This window comes from Nomia melanderi, chromosome 3, assembly GCF_051020985.1.
Source record: "Nomia melanderi isolate GNS246 chromosome 3, iyNomMela1, whole genome shotgun sequence".
NCBI classification, from domain to species: domain Eukaryota; kingdom Metazoa; phylum Arthropoda; class Insecta; order Hymenoptera; family Halictidae; genus Nomia; species Nomia melanderi.
This window is the reverse complement of record NC_135001.1, coordinates 19,527,156-19,540,686: the sequence shown is the minus strand read 5'-3', so window position 1 is coordinate 19,540,686 and position 13,531 is coordinate 19,527,156. Positions and strand designations below refer to the sequence as shown.

Here is a 13,531-nt window from a genome sequence, read left to right as displayed (position 1 = left end):
GCTTGTTCGTACAAGTTAGTACTCCGTTATATTTTAGTCGGTTGCATCTGCTAGAAATGCATGAAATCCGCGGACTAGTCGTAGCATATTTCAATGGAAATTGAGTTGCGAGATAGCAGCATATATTCTTATGAATATGAGACAGGTTCCGGATACTTTCGCCGCTGTTATCTTTCGTGCAAACTTTGAATCAGAATGAATTATTATTTCAAGATGAGTTACGGTTTCTTATTCACATTTTAGGAAAGTTCTTTGGTTCTACTCTCACGAGATTTTCCAACAATATACTTGATCAAACGTTATAACGCTATAACGCATAGGGTATGGTTATACTTACCTTGTCGGAGAACAGCGGCAGTTGTGTATCGACAGTGAACCAACCAGACGAGTTTAAAATGTTCAATTTATTTTGCAAGATCGTAGTATCGTGAAGATGAAAACGTGACTTATTAATCTAGGTTTCAAACTGTACTCTTAAAATTCACATATTCTTCGAAAGCTGACGCCAAAGAAATCGTAAATCGTTCGACGCCGTTCAGACGGTCAATGGAAAACAATACAATGCTACGAACGTCAATTGATACGATTCTCGAAATGTTGAACTGCGGCTAGGAAGTTTCTACGACTCTATAGATAGTGAGCACATCGATTCGGTAAATGTTCAATGGTACCCGTCGCTTCTTCCACGAAGTTCTCGTTAAGAAAAAATTACGTGATCGGCCCAAGCGGTTGAAACGCGTGCGCTCGCCGGCTAAAGTGTGCAGCATTTCGTTCTGTGTAAAAGGATATGATAAAATCTTTGTGCCTCGTGGAAGTAACGTTCTCGGTACAGTATGCAGTTTCGTCTGGTTATTTTTGATCGGGAGTCTGACTTCAGTTTTCCTCCGTTAGAAAATATCCGAGGCTGTCGGTCGTTTTATTCACGTGCCACTAATCGAAAACTACAGCTGCAGATATTTTCACTAGATGATTTAATCATAATTTCATTGAAATTTTCTTATAGCGAAAGCAGACAGATTTAATAGCACGCTTAGTTATTTTCTGACTGAAAACATCTGAAACTGCGCTCTCGAACAAGAACCACCAGACACTGCATTTACTTATTTGTAATTAACATACATGTATATACACTGATCACATTAATACATCGAGTGAGCATTTTAATGTTACCTGGAAACATTGATTGTGTTCTCAAATCGATAAAACGCTTCTTAGGTTTCCCGGAACAATGTGCATGATGGGACGATCGACGATTACAGTTGATAATCAATCCAACGTAATTGACTATCGTTTACAAACGTTTCAATAAAAAAATCGCAAGAATTTGAGTTAATTCTAAAGCAACACGGGTCGCTCTTTTATACTATTCCTCGTAACTTTTTACAATTTCAAAATCCGATCACTCAATTTTCCGTTAGAAGCAACAAATCAATCCTCTCATACCAGATTCACGAATATTGACGTTAATCAATATCGACGTACCGAAAAATATAACTCGCGACGAGAACGTACCGAACTTCTGTCGCACAAAAACGAGTTGACCGAAATGATCAGATTCGTTGTGATTAGAGAAGGATCGCAATTAAACATTGATCGAGTAAAACGTTCACAATCGGGAGTACATAATAAAATACTCAAATTCTATTAGCCATACGTCAGCCATACACGCGGCTTCACCGAAAACATGGCTGTCACGAGTTACAGCGACAGTTATCGCGGGGAGACGCGCCCGACAAGATGGCGGACAAACTGCAGCGGCCCGACACCGAGTTTCCGATTGCGACTGTCCGTACGGGCCACGAGAATGTTAATTAAAGCGAACACAGGCGTTCCGTTGGTAGTACAATCGTCCGTTCGCGACAAAAGGTGAAATCGTCGGTGGCAGCGCGTGGGCGGTGGCTGATGCGGCGCGTTTGAAAGAAATTTAAGACAATGGTGGTCGACGGTATTTATATGAGGAAGTGCACGTACGTGAATAGGCCGTGTGCGCGGCAATTGTAGCCCAGCATGACTACCCATTCATTCGAACGCAAGGTCCCGCGAGCCTGAATGGGGACGCGTTTTCCGCGCGTTCAAGTTTATAGAGCTTGTTTCGCGGCTGCTTAAACCAGCGGCAGAAGAGGGAATCCATTTTCAACGCAATAAATTCATCCGGATTCGAAAACGGAGCCGGCCTTTTGATTCTTCGATGACGCGTGTCGCCCCATACTACGTCCCTTATGCATACGCGCAGACCTTTCTATTCAACGAAGAAACGCGCCGGAAATCGTGAGCACTCGTTTGAATGCGCGGTGATACTTGTCGCGCATCCTCGCATTCACGTCGACTAAACGCGTTTTCCTTTTAATTAACGAAGACGTTCTACGACACCGTGGTTCAATGAAACGTTCCTTGCGCTAAAAGCGCCGAAAGCAGCCGCCTTTGATTGGGCACAATCGTCCGGCGCGTCGCATTCGCGCCGGAAGGCTGCTTGTTATTGAAAACGCATCGCGAATTCAATTTCGCGTCACACCTCGCGTGTCATTAGAGGAAACGTAATTATTCTTTGAGGCGTTGACGGTCTTTTGGGTCGGACGTCGTTGCTCAAGGAAATAATTAAGCGCCCTTCTTCCCGGAATAAAGGATGTACCATATGAAATTAATTCATAATTATAACGAATAAGATTTCTGTCGACACGTATAGCATATATAATGTTATAATACAACATCGTGGAACAGTGGTACCGAACACAGCGAATTGAATTGTATAACGGAGAGAAGTTTAGGTAGATGAGATTCAAATTACATAGAGAATGCGTTTCACGAACGGCGTATTGAATTTTCGCGTAACAAGTCCGAGCGCATAATGGCGGTACCGCGAATTCCGGATTAAACACGTCGCGGAAGATGCATTATATATCGCGACGTTAACCTGTACATACACGGTATCAACGAACTGGAATGTCATCCTTCCCGGAGTCTTCGCTTAATGATAGTGTCGAGCATGGCACCGTGGCCAGACTTTCGTTAGCGAAATTTGAAGTAGCTCCGCGATACGGGGCGCAATTTCAAGCTTCTTCGAAACTTCGGGTCGCGACGGATCCCCCGTATCGCGTTCCGCCTTCGTTCGAAGCCGCACACCGTTCCTCGGCTATTTCAAGCTGATACATCACCAGTGTCTGATTAACTAACTTCTTCCAAGGAATTGTTCGCGTCGGACTCGCCGAGTCGGATCGAGCGATTTGCGAACGAGACGCGCGAATTGAACGCTGCTTGAAACGAACTTTTAATACTCGAGGAGCTCGCCGTTTCCGGTGTTCGACGTTAGCCGTTCAAGGGCGCCCACGGGAGTGATGAACGGGCAAGCGTCCGTTCGGCGGAACGAGTACGTCGTCGGAAAATGTTCGAGTTCCCGGTGGATGCTAATTCGGCGACATTGGTGACACGTTGGGCTGGTCACGTGACGCGGGAATGCTGCAGGCAGAGGCAGCTTGTGCACTGTACACCGAGGAAAGTCAGAAAAATCAACATGACGTTGATGGACGCCCGGCGCGTCGCGTTCCGCCGATCGCCGCCGTGCATCGCCGCTGGTTTTTCCTCCTCTGGAAAACGAAAAACAACAACGAGGAATTAACTTCCGCCGGGACGGAACAACACCCGATGTTTATGATGAAAACTAAACGACGGGGCGGCGTATGTTGTCCCCACGGCGGGTAAACGCGACGGTCGGGAACACGGGAGAGCGAATCCTCTCGGGAATATCTTAGTGAAATTGGATGGTAATGTTGGCCGGGGATCTTCTCATTTTAATATTGAACGGGACCCTGTATTTGGACTGGAGGATGAATTTACTTTCGATCGTGTTCATACCAACTTTAAAAAGACGGTTTGCTACTGATGCTACTTTGTAATATTGAAATCGAAATATCTACTTTAAATTGACGGTTTTTCCCTAGCAAGGGATATTCGATTGTCCATTAACGCAATGAAAAACATGGTTACATTTGGAGCAGAACTGGCATCAATCAATCGTCTGACGTTTATAAGCAGACTCGAGAACATGTCTTATCGGGCATTGAAGTCTCTGATATTTTCCTTGCCACGTATAACAGTATGACATACGGGAAAACTGGTAAGAATTATTTGGGTGTTCGAGCACTTGAACTGCTACTGACTGTGCTTTATCTTTAAAAATATTTGCAACCCTTATGGGAAAGTTAAATGTGTCGCTGTCAGATGGCGCCATTATTCGCTTTCTAAACCGTAGCAAGGTTAATATTATAGACCATCGATATTCAATATAGAACAATTTTCGCAGGAAATAATCGTTTGTCTGAGTAATTGTCGTTCCTCTCAGTAAATTCACTGACCTTCGATCACGTGGATCATAATGGAGGCAGGCCTGGCGTTACTCGGCAAGCATGTGTAATTGGCACCGTGGGAGAGTTTTACTTTGTCAACAGCCAGAATGGAGCCGTTTTTTGTTGGCTCAACCGTGACTCCCGGCTCATTGTCGTAATTGATCATGCGACCCTGTCGGAACCAAAAAATGTAACTGGGCGCTTCCGCGGAAGCCATTAGCTGGCATTCCAGCCGAAGGCTCGATCCTTGTTTCACGTGCAGATTTGGCCCGCCTGGGATCGTCGAGTACGCCTCGGTGATTCTTAACTGAACGAATCGTTGCTGAACTGGCTCAGTTTGGATCTAAACAAATACAAACTTCTGTCCCATCATTCTTATTATTTTCGAAAATTTTTCGACTTATATTTGCCATTAACATAAATAATGAAATAAAAAACAGTTTATGAATAGAGCTGATCGTCTTCCTGGGTCAACAAGTTAATGAACGATCTGTCACAAGAAAATATAAGGGTATTCTTGTCTGATCTTGATACTTTCTTCATTACTTCAAGTACCATCGTAAATCACCCAAGCAAAGTGATAAGGGAATGCTACGTTGTTTTCCGGCAATTCATTCATCTTACACAACAATGGCGTAGAATAGTGTCCTCTTGCATGATTACCCGGTAACTTCATAAGATTCTCGTGTTTATCATTACTTTTTGTGTTCCGCAAACTTGCGTAATCGTATTCAGACACGATTCTACGCGTTACCTGACACTCGTACAGCCCAGCATCCTCTTGCTTCACGTTCTTTATCATTAAAGTCCAGTCCGGACTGTTGGGCACGACGATGAACCGCGTGTCGATGGAATGGGTGGTTCTGCCGATTGTCAGCAGCTGCCTGTCCTTCCTTCTGATCCAGGTCACCTGCAACAGGAGCGCTATCCCGTTTAACAGTATTCCCGTATAATCTATTCTTATTTATTCAAACGCTACGCCATCCAAACCGATCAATCTTGATACTTCATTCGTTCCACATTCTTCAAACAGAATGCCCGATCAACCTAAACTCGAAGAACAAGCATCGAGGAGTTTACCGTGTTTACCGCTAAAGGAATACTCGATGCCGGGAGACTCCAGGCAGCGCAACGGGGAACGTATCCGCGGAGCGATTATTCGCGAAGTGTTTTCTTTCCTGCGGAGTTACGACTGAGCCGCGCAGTTACGGCGAGCGTGTTCTGAGCGGATCGGCACGGTTCCTTCCCGGCGCTCTCGCGAGCCACATAAATGTTGCACAGGGTCGCTTCACGAGAGCATCGCTCGCGCGAATTGCGAGTTTAAATGGCGAACGGCGGATGGGGCGAGGCAGAGGAAAGTGCACGAAGGACGAAGGTTCGGCCGGAAGCGCAATTTGACGAGGCCGCGCGGACAAATGGATCGCAAGAGCCCGGCTCCGTGATTCTAGAGCGTTACACTTGAAAACGCCTCTTGCATTTCCGCCGGCGCCGCGTCGCCCTTCATTTATTTTCCTTTTTTCTCCCTGGTTTTTTTTTCTTCTTTTTTTTTTATTCACCGCTGACACTCGCCGGGAAAAAGTTGCTGCACACGCGCGTCATTATCGCTCGAGGACGGCACACGCGGCGCACGCTTAATAATTTTAACAAAGAGCGCAGAAGGGCCGGGGCAGCGTCGTTAAATTTTCAGCCCAGAAACGCCGTCGCTGATACGCTGGACGTCTTTTAAGAATGGCTCCGATAGCGGCGGGAGCTTTATTTGCGGAGCTTGCAGCGTAAGGGACGTTGGATATAAATAAATATTAGCTGAACGTGGTGCTTCGTTCCGCCCGGTGTAAGAGGAACAGATGAAAGCGAGCGAATTATGCGAAACATGACAGCCCGCGCTAATTCCGTCTGTCACGCAGGGAATGAGCGATGGGATATATATGATCATTTACGAGTTTCATCCGTCATTTTTGAAGTAAGGCAATGAAAGGGAAAGTTATGGTGTAACTCGACATCGATTTTACTGCAGGTTTTCATCTATTGATTTTCTCGTCTGTTTTATGTAATTTCATCATTTTATTGGAATGCGACGTTGAAGAGGTATGGAAATAATTATAGAACGTCGGGCATTGAGATTTCCATTTCACGTTTCTCTACATGGGTAATAAGCGAACACAACTGCGTAAAACCTGCAGTCGACGTGCACGTGATTTTTACTTAATAATCCTGAGATATTAGCATCTAATATCTCAACGCTCGCGCTCAATTTTCATTCGAATCGCGCCCGTTCCGGCCCGCAGAGACGGAGCCCGTCGCATCGAGTTCCAATGCAATTTCTCTACTCATTGCAGCGGGGGAAAGTATTCCGCGTGTATCGCGGATTGAGCCAGAAGTTAATCTTCCGTCGCGCGGTCCTTAATTTTTTACGAGCCCCTCCTTCCGGAAGTTTTGCATTTTTAATAACGGCACCGTCCCCGCATCCGTTGTATCCGCCAGACAGTAAATATTATACTCGTTTCGAGAGATTGCTCCCCCTGCATTATTTATGGCTCATCCAAACTGAAGGAAAGTAGCTCTAATAATAAATCCTTTCCTCTTCCGTAAGTACGAAACATCGTCATCCGGCTTAGCCATCCGTAATACTGTTTTCATCTCTCGGCTGGCGTTATTCTTACAGCCGCGGCAAAGGCGATTTGCGCGAGAATCGCGCAGGCCTAGGCCCCCTTCACGCATAAATAGTAGATTAAAGTCTCCGCCTTGCGCGCAGTTCGCCGACCGCGTGAGTCTTCTTCGAAATCCTAAACAAAATGGAAAATATTTGTAGGGATTTTATTATTTGCATCCGTTAGGATAAGAGTCCCACGTATTGCTGGCATTGATGATTTCATTTCACAAGACACACTACAAGGCCAACTCTCGATATGTATATAAATACTTTTCTCTGTTTTGTCTTAGCTCTCTGATCTCTCTATATTCTGATAGTCGCCACATATTTCGCATACATAAGTGAAGCTGCCTAGGATTTACTATAAAAGATGGAACTGGAAAAGTTTGTGAACCCGTCATCAGTGAGACAACCTGATAGATCCGTGCCTTAGAAGTGAAACTTCATTTTTCACCGACATCCGAAGAACAGAAAACTCTGTGAAATGGAGTTTTATCGCGAAGGCTGCCAACGTGTTCACTTGGAAGTCATTTTGACGATGAAAACCATCTAAAACTGAGCCGTGCATTAGACGCTGGGACGAGTGGAAGAGGTAAAACGGACACTTATATACAAATTCACGTGAAACTGACTAGGAGTGGGAAAGGTCAGGGCGTGTTGAACCTCTGTTACAGTTAGAACTGCCACGTAAGCTATTGTCAAACACACACACACATTCATATATATATATCTACAAACTCTGCAGTCATTGCACCTTATCATGATTCCTACTTTATTCGTTTCTGAGGTCAGTCACCTATCGCCTGTTTACAAGCAGGTGGCATTCGCACTCGCGATCTTACTCGCTCACCTATCAGCTGATAATAATTCAAGAAGTCACATATCAAACACATACAGGTAACTTGCCAATGAAAGACAAGTTAACATTAATCGCGATTTCATCGATTATCGGCACTTCTGAATTCGAAAACTACTGCAATAAACTGATGAAGAAAGATGTTTAGTGACATACCTATTTAGATACTAGTATCATTTAAGAATTGTAATAGTAAATTATAAATATTCTTTATCGTCTAATTACTTCCAGATTTCATCGTTCGTTATAGCGTCTACATTAGCACTTAACTCCGCATACTTTATTTCCTCCAGTTTCGATTTTCTGAAATGAATTGCTCTAGTAAACGAAAGGATCGAAAGCGCAAACAACCGCGCCGTGTTTGTTAGCGAAAGTACCGAAAGTGAGGCCCATCGATTCTAGAATTGGCCGTATAATTTCACGGGACAACGGAAGTTGTCATCGACAGCGTAGCCAGCGTAGAAGGATCGTCTCTGTTCCCGACGATTACGCTAGGAAAAGGAGACCGGACCACTTGCGTGCCTTAATTGTCTTTGCCGAGTGCACTCGACGTTCGCGGCAAGTAGGTTTCGCGATTTTCTGATGCGGGCCTGAAGATCGACGAGTACCGTCACGACGAGTGCACTCGAGCATAAACCGGCTGAATAATGAACTGCCGCGACGTATTACGAGTCACCGTCTACCTTTCCCGTTGTCCGTTAACGCAATCACAGCACGCCACTCGGTCCTTTTTCGCTCCCTCGAACTGCGCGACTTCACAGCGAGCCCTTCAAACGGCTTCGTCCACTAAGTTCCTTTCAATTTTTTTTCCCCGCCGTCGCGTGTAACCGCGCGGATTTTTCTTTTCAATCTTTTATAGCGTGGATTTTTCTTTTGAACCCTTTATCACGTGATTTTTCATCGCCACTATGCTTGTCGAATTTATTTCTCCATTAGTCATTCGCGCAGACCCGAGGGAACTTTGCGTTTGCTATGAATATACGTTTACTTTGAGAATAAAATATCAATAACAGAATTACTTTTTTTTATCTTTGACGAGTAACATCCATTTTTGTTGAATCGAGGTAATTAGAAATCTTTACTATGTATTTCGCTCGTCATTTTTTCGAAGTTTCGAAGATGAAGTTTGCATCTTTCTAGAATATAAGTAATATAATTTATTATTAAGAGATATTGAAAAATGTTTCAGTGAATTGAGAAGATATAGAAGTGATGTCTTGATTAAAGAAGTATTCATCAATGGATCACTTTCGGCTATAATGAAAGAGCGAACGTTATTCTAGGGCAGGACGTCAATTGTCTTCGGTCAATCGCGATCCAGATCACAGGTCATACCGGTCAACATCGGAAACCAAGCACGAAGAACAGAATTTCTTGCGCCATTTTACAGAACCTTCGCCCCCCGAGCAAAGAAACGAAAATAATCCTTCTTCCGTCCGGTCCGGGTTCCATTAATCAGACTTTTCTTTGCGCGCGTGACCTCGGTCGCCATTTAATTAAAGTCCTCCGCCGAAAAAATGCTTCGGAGATCCATTTACTCGGCTCCGACCGATTCCGAATGAAGCGAGAGCCCGCAAGAAGTAATAGACGCGCGAAAGTTGCATATAGAATGGATATACCTTCATGGACGGCAACCTAATGAAAGCTGGAGCTCGCAAAGGCGGAGATTTAATTAAAAAACACTGACAGCGTCGACCGCGATGGACGCTGTATATTTTCGAAAATTGAATGTACGGAATCGAAGTTGAATTTATTGAAAATGCATCGATTGCCCGAGAGAGCGCGGGAGCACGGCTTTTGCATCGCTTTGCTCGCTATTTTACCTCCCACTCGTATAATCATAACTTTTAATCATCACCCGGCTTTTTCGCTGAAAAGTATCGGCAGCGGAAATTATTAAATTTCGGCTTGATAAATAAATTAACGAATCTCTGTGACCCGAAATTGATTCGCAACGACCGATAAAAATTTGAAACGCGACAGCTCTTGGTTTCGAGGAAACTCGGTAGGTGTACAGGCGAAACAAGATCAATGGGTAACGGATTATTAAGACGATATCGCAACGAGAACAGATTAAATTTCAATTATACGCCCGTGACGTCGAGGAATGATGGATTAAGCGAGGCCGGGAAGATCGATGCCTAACGCGAGGGTAGATTTTTCGCTTCATTTTTGCGGTGATTCGTCGTCTGGTAATTCCCTAATGGAAACGGGATTAATAAATACCCCTTTGACGACATAATTGAATAAATCGCCGATAGCCTGCGTCGGTACGTATCACAAAGAAATGCATTAGCGCGATGGAGTTTCTAACGCCTCCTGCTTCGCCAGCTAAGCGGCTCGACTGTTATGGAAAAACTAATTTTATCTTCGTCTAGACTTACGCGCCAACGCTGTTTCGCGTGAAATCGTCGGATAATCAATTTTCGATGATTCCATACGATTCCCTTCCAGGCAATTTCCTTTCGGCGAAAGGCAGAAATTAAGGAAACGCTGTATTCAATTAAAAACTTCGTTAGCCGGCAGCGCGGAAATGAATAGAAATTTTTCAATTTACACGGGCAGCTTTCACTGAAAATACCCATTGCAAAAATTCCCGGGAAGATAAAATAATACACCAAAACGTTCTCCGATGTCGCCCTTTGTTTACTCTCTGAACCACTGCCCCTCATTAATTAATCGCCCGGAGCAGCTAAAAACTCTTCGCTTGCCCGTCGTCTCTGATCAATAATCAGTCGCGTGTTCAGCGTGTGAACAGGCGAGGCTGAAAAGAACCTGAGAGAGCCGATAAAAAAAGAAGCCTGCTGTCCGCGGGGGCAAAATAGGCGAATGATTATTTTGAACCTGCCTTGATCCGGTTAAGCCACCGGACAACTTTATAATTTCACGTACATCCCGTCGAACGACCGTCGTTACGCTTCCTCTTACGGCGTGTACGTGCGACAGGTTATAACCAGGCCGGGGGAATTTATCGCTACTAAAATGGCCGGCGCGGGTCGCGAAGCGCGGCCATCGCGCGAGCGGTTCCCTTTAATTGCGGCCGCTACTGCGTAACGCGTCACGGACAAACGAACTATCGGTCGGCCGCCGGTGTCCCTCATTAATATTATTAACCATCCTGCTTAATCCATACTAATGTACCGACACGGCGGATCGTACTCCTTCTGGGCTGTAAAACGGCCGCGGAGTGTGGGTGCGTGAACCGTAAAACTCGACAAGTCTCGTAAAGTTAAACGATTATTATGGACCTCGGCGGTGGCTTAAGGGATTTTAAGAGGTACTAGCTGCTAGTCCATTGAAATGTAAACAACCGCGGATACGGAAGACCGTGCGAGGCGTTGCAGTCGAAGAAAAACCTGTGGCTGCTCGCAGGATTTCGAGGATCTCGCGGATTTTGGAAGGGTGAAAAGTGTGAAACGTAACCGAAAGAAGCGGTTTGATGTGATTTAATGTACTTTTATGATTGATTAAAATTCTTAGTAACATAGTGGTATTTAGTATAGATCATTGTTCAAATTGTGTAATTTCGAGTGATGATTTATATTCACAGGTTCAAAGTCTATAGATACTGTCTAAGTTATTTGCGATTTTTATGAATGAATTATAAAACATTCTTAGTAATTACAATATTTATGTTAATAAATCATTCAACCCTTTACGCTCGACAGGTGACTCTCAGTCATCACTAGATTTGATATAGGAAAATTATAATCTTATATAGAATATTATGCTTTGTACAATGCATCGATGTGTGCACATTCAAATAAAATAGCTTTATTTATGTATTTATGTACGTTTTCTCATTAGTTAATGTCAACAAATGTCGTTTATACCTCGTTCAAAAATGTTGAACGTTTCCAGTGCAAAAAGTTTCGACTGCAAGAGGTTAAATCTATTTTGGTAACCGTGTGACAAAATATTGACATCGTTGCAAATTTTATGATCAAAGCAACAAGCGCTGATTGCCTGCGAACGCGGTGCATCAATTAGCATGGTTTTAGGGGAACTAGAGAACGAAGGGGATGAATCATAGCAGGCTCGGATGATATATTTGTGATTCCGGTGCACGGTGCATGGTAAAGAGATTACTCACTGTCAATTAAAAGCAGAGTTTTACGAAGAAGAATATAAGATAGCAAGTACCTAAGCCGTCTAATGAGCTCAGCAATATAAAACCACCGCATAAAATTGGTAATTCCAAGCCACTCTCGATTATTCCGCTTAACAGTATTCCCCGCTCACGCGCAAATTTATTTTTCTTTAATAAACGATGCAAATAAACAAGTAACAAATTAGTGCAGCGTATCAAATTAATGGTTTTAATAAAGCTCGAAGTCCTGCGTATTTTATAATAAATTCAATCTGGTAAGAATGTTCGTCGGTTATGAATTTATTTTCCAAACCATTTTTAACGAGACCGATGAGTTACTCGTTTACTTATACTCGATTAACGAACATAAGCCATAGAGTCATAGATAATCTACACGAGAAATACATTTCCGCTGTTAGCGCGGAACGATCTAAAATAAATTCTCGATTCACGACAATTTCAACTGAAGCTTCGCATTGTCTCTCGACGGCGACACGTTCCGATACAATTCACCCTCGCCGACTCATTGTTGCAGTGACAGAAACGGGGGTTGGAAAGCGGCAAATTCCTACACCCTCGCTCGTGGCGAGAGCGTAGCGTGCGTAGGGTTGCGAGAAACATGTGATTCCTCATTCAATATACTGCAGCTTGGTATAGAGTGGATCTATGAGGGCCCTCGACACGCAGGGGGAAGAGAAGACGCCAAGTTATTCGCGTCGCGTGCACGCGGGGGTCGCGAGTACTGGTCCAGAGCATATAATTGGGAAGAAAAAGGTCTAAGATTGAAGGTAAAAACGTGCAAGTATCAGTGAATGTTTCTTCTATAAAGGTTACTTAAATCGCGACTTTTTGTGATATTAACCCCTTGCCGTACAATGACGAGTGATGAAGATTTCTAAACTAATTTAACAAGAATCAAAGTTGTTCATTATCCACGGATTAAATCAAACAACTATTTTGCTATTATCAATGTATTATCTTCTTACAAATTGTCGATAGTAAAATATTACACGAGCTTAGTAACGAAAGTAAATACGCCAAGGGGTTAAATTGTATACACCTACGAGTATATTAGCAAGTCACGAATTTCGTAAATATAATGATTCTATTATATTATAGCTAATAATCTACTGTAACTTATTGCATAGTAACTAATAACCTACTGTAATCTACTATGTGGTAACTAATAATGTACTGCGCTCCACTATACAATAGCCTTATTACCTACATAATTAATACCACCATAAGCCAATATATTCTTAACAACTTATGATTTTTCACACATCCAAATTTTGCACTAAGAAGGAAAATAAAAGATCTAATAAATGTTATAGCATTTTTCATTTTCACTACGGATACTATAAAAATTATTTGCAGTTTCTGATAGATTACAAAACCATCTGGAGTGCTAAGGGTTAATTCGACAATCTACGCACCACTATGCACCGCAACAACGTCAGGCGACCGCATCCCGCGCGTCTTAGCCTCTCGACTCGGTTTCCCGATCTTCCCCGGTACGCAGGAAGAAGGGTGCCAAGGGAGAAAGCTAGGTGGCGGAAATGCGCCATGAATAAAAGATCACGGGGTAGGATCGC

At 43.6% G+C, this 13,531-nt stretch overlaps 1 protein-coding gene across 7 annotated transcripts in view; it reads right to left on the bottom strand.

Annotated features, from left to right (window-relative positions):
• Positions 1-389: 389 nt before the first annotated feature.
• The window catches only part of LOC116429247 (opioid-binding protein/cell adhesion molecule), an 87,255-nt gene continuing 74,113 nt past the window's right edge, over positions 390-13,531 (bottom strand). For all 7 annotated transcript variants that reach the window (XM_031981992.2, XM_031981995.2, XM_031981997.2 and 4 more), the window contains exons 5-7: positions 5,095-5,250; positions 4,350-4,683; positions 390-3,581 (exon numbers count right to left, since the gene is read on the bottom strand). In XM_031981992.2, coding sequence (XP_031837852.2) covers positions 3,436-3,581; positions 4,350-4,683; positions 5,095-5,250 — 636 coding nt within the window. In that variant the 3' untranslated portion in view covers positions 390-3,435. The remainder of the gene's footprint in view (positions 3,582-4,349; positions 4,684-5,094; positions 5,251-13,531) is intronic.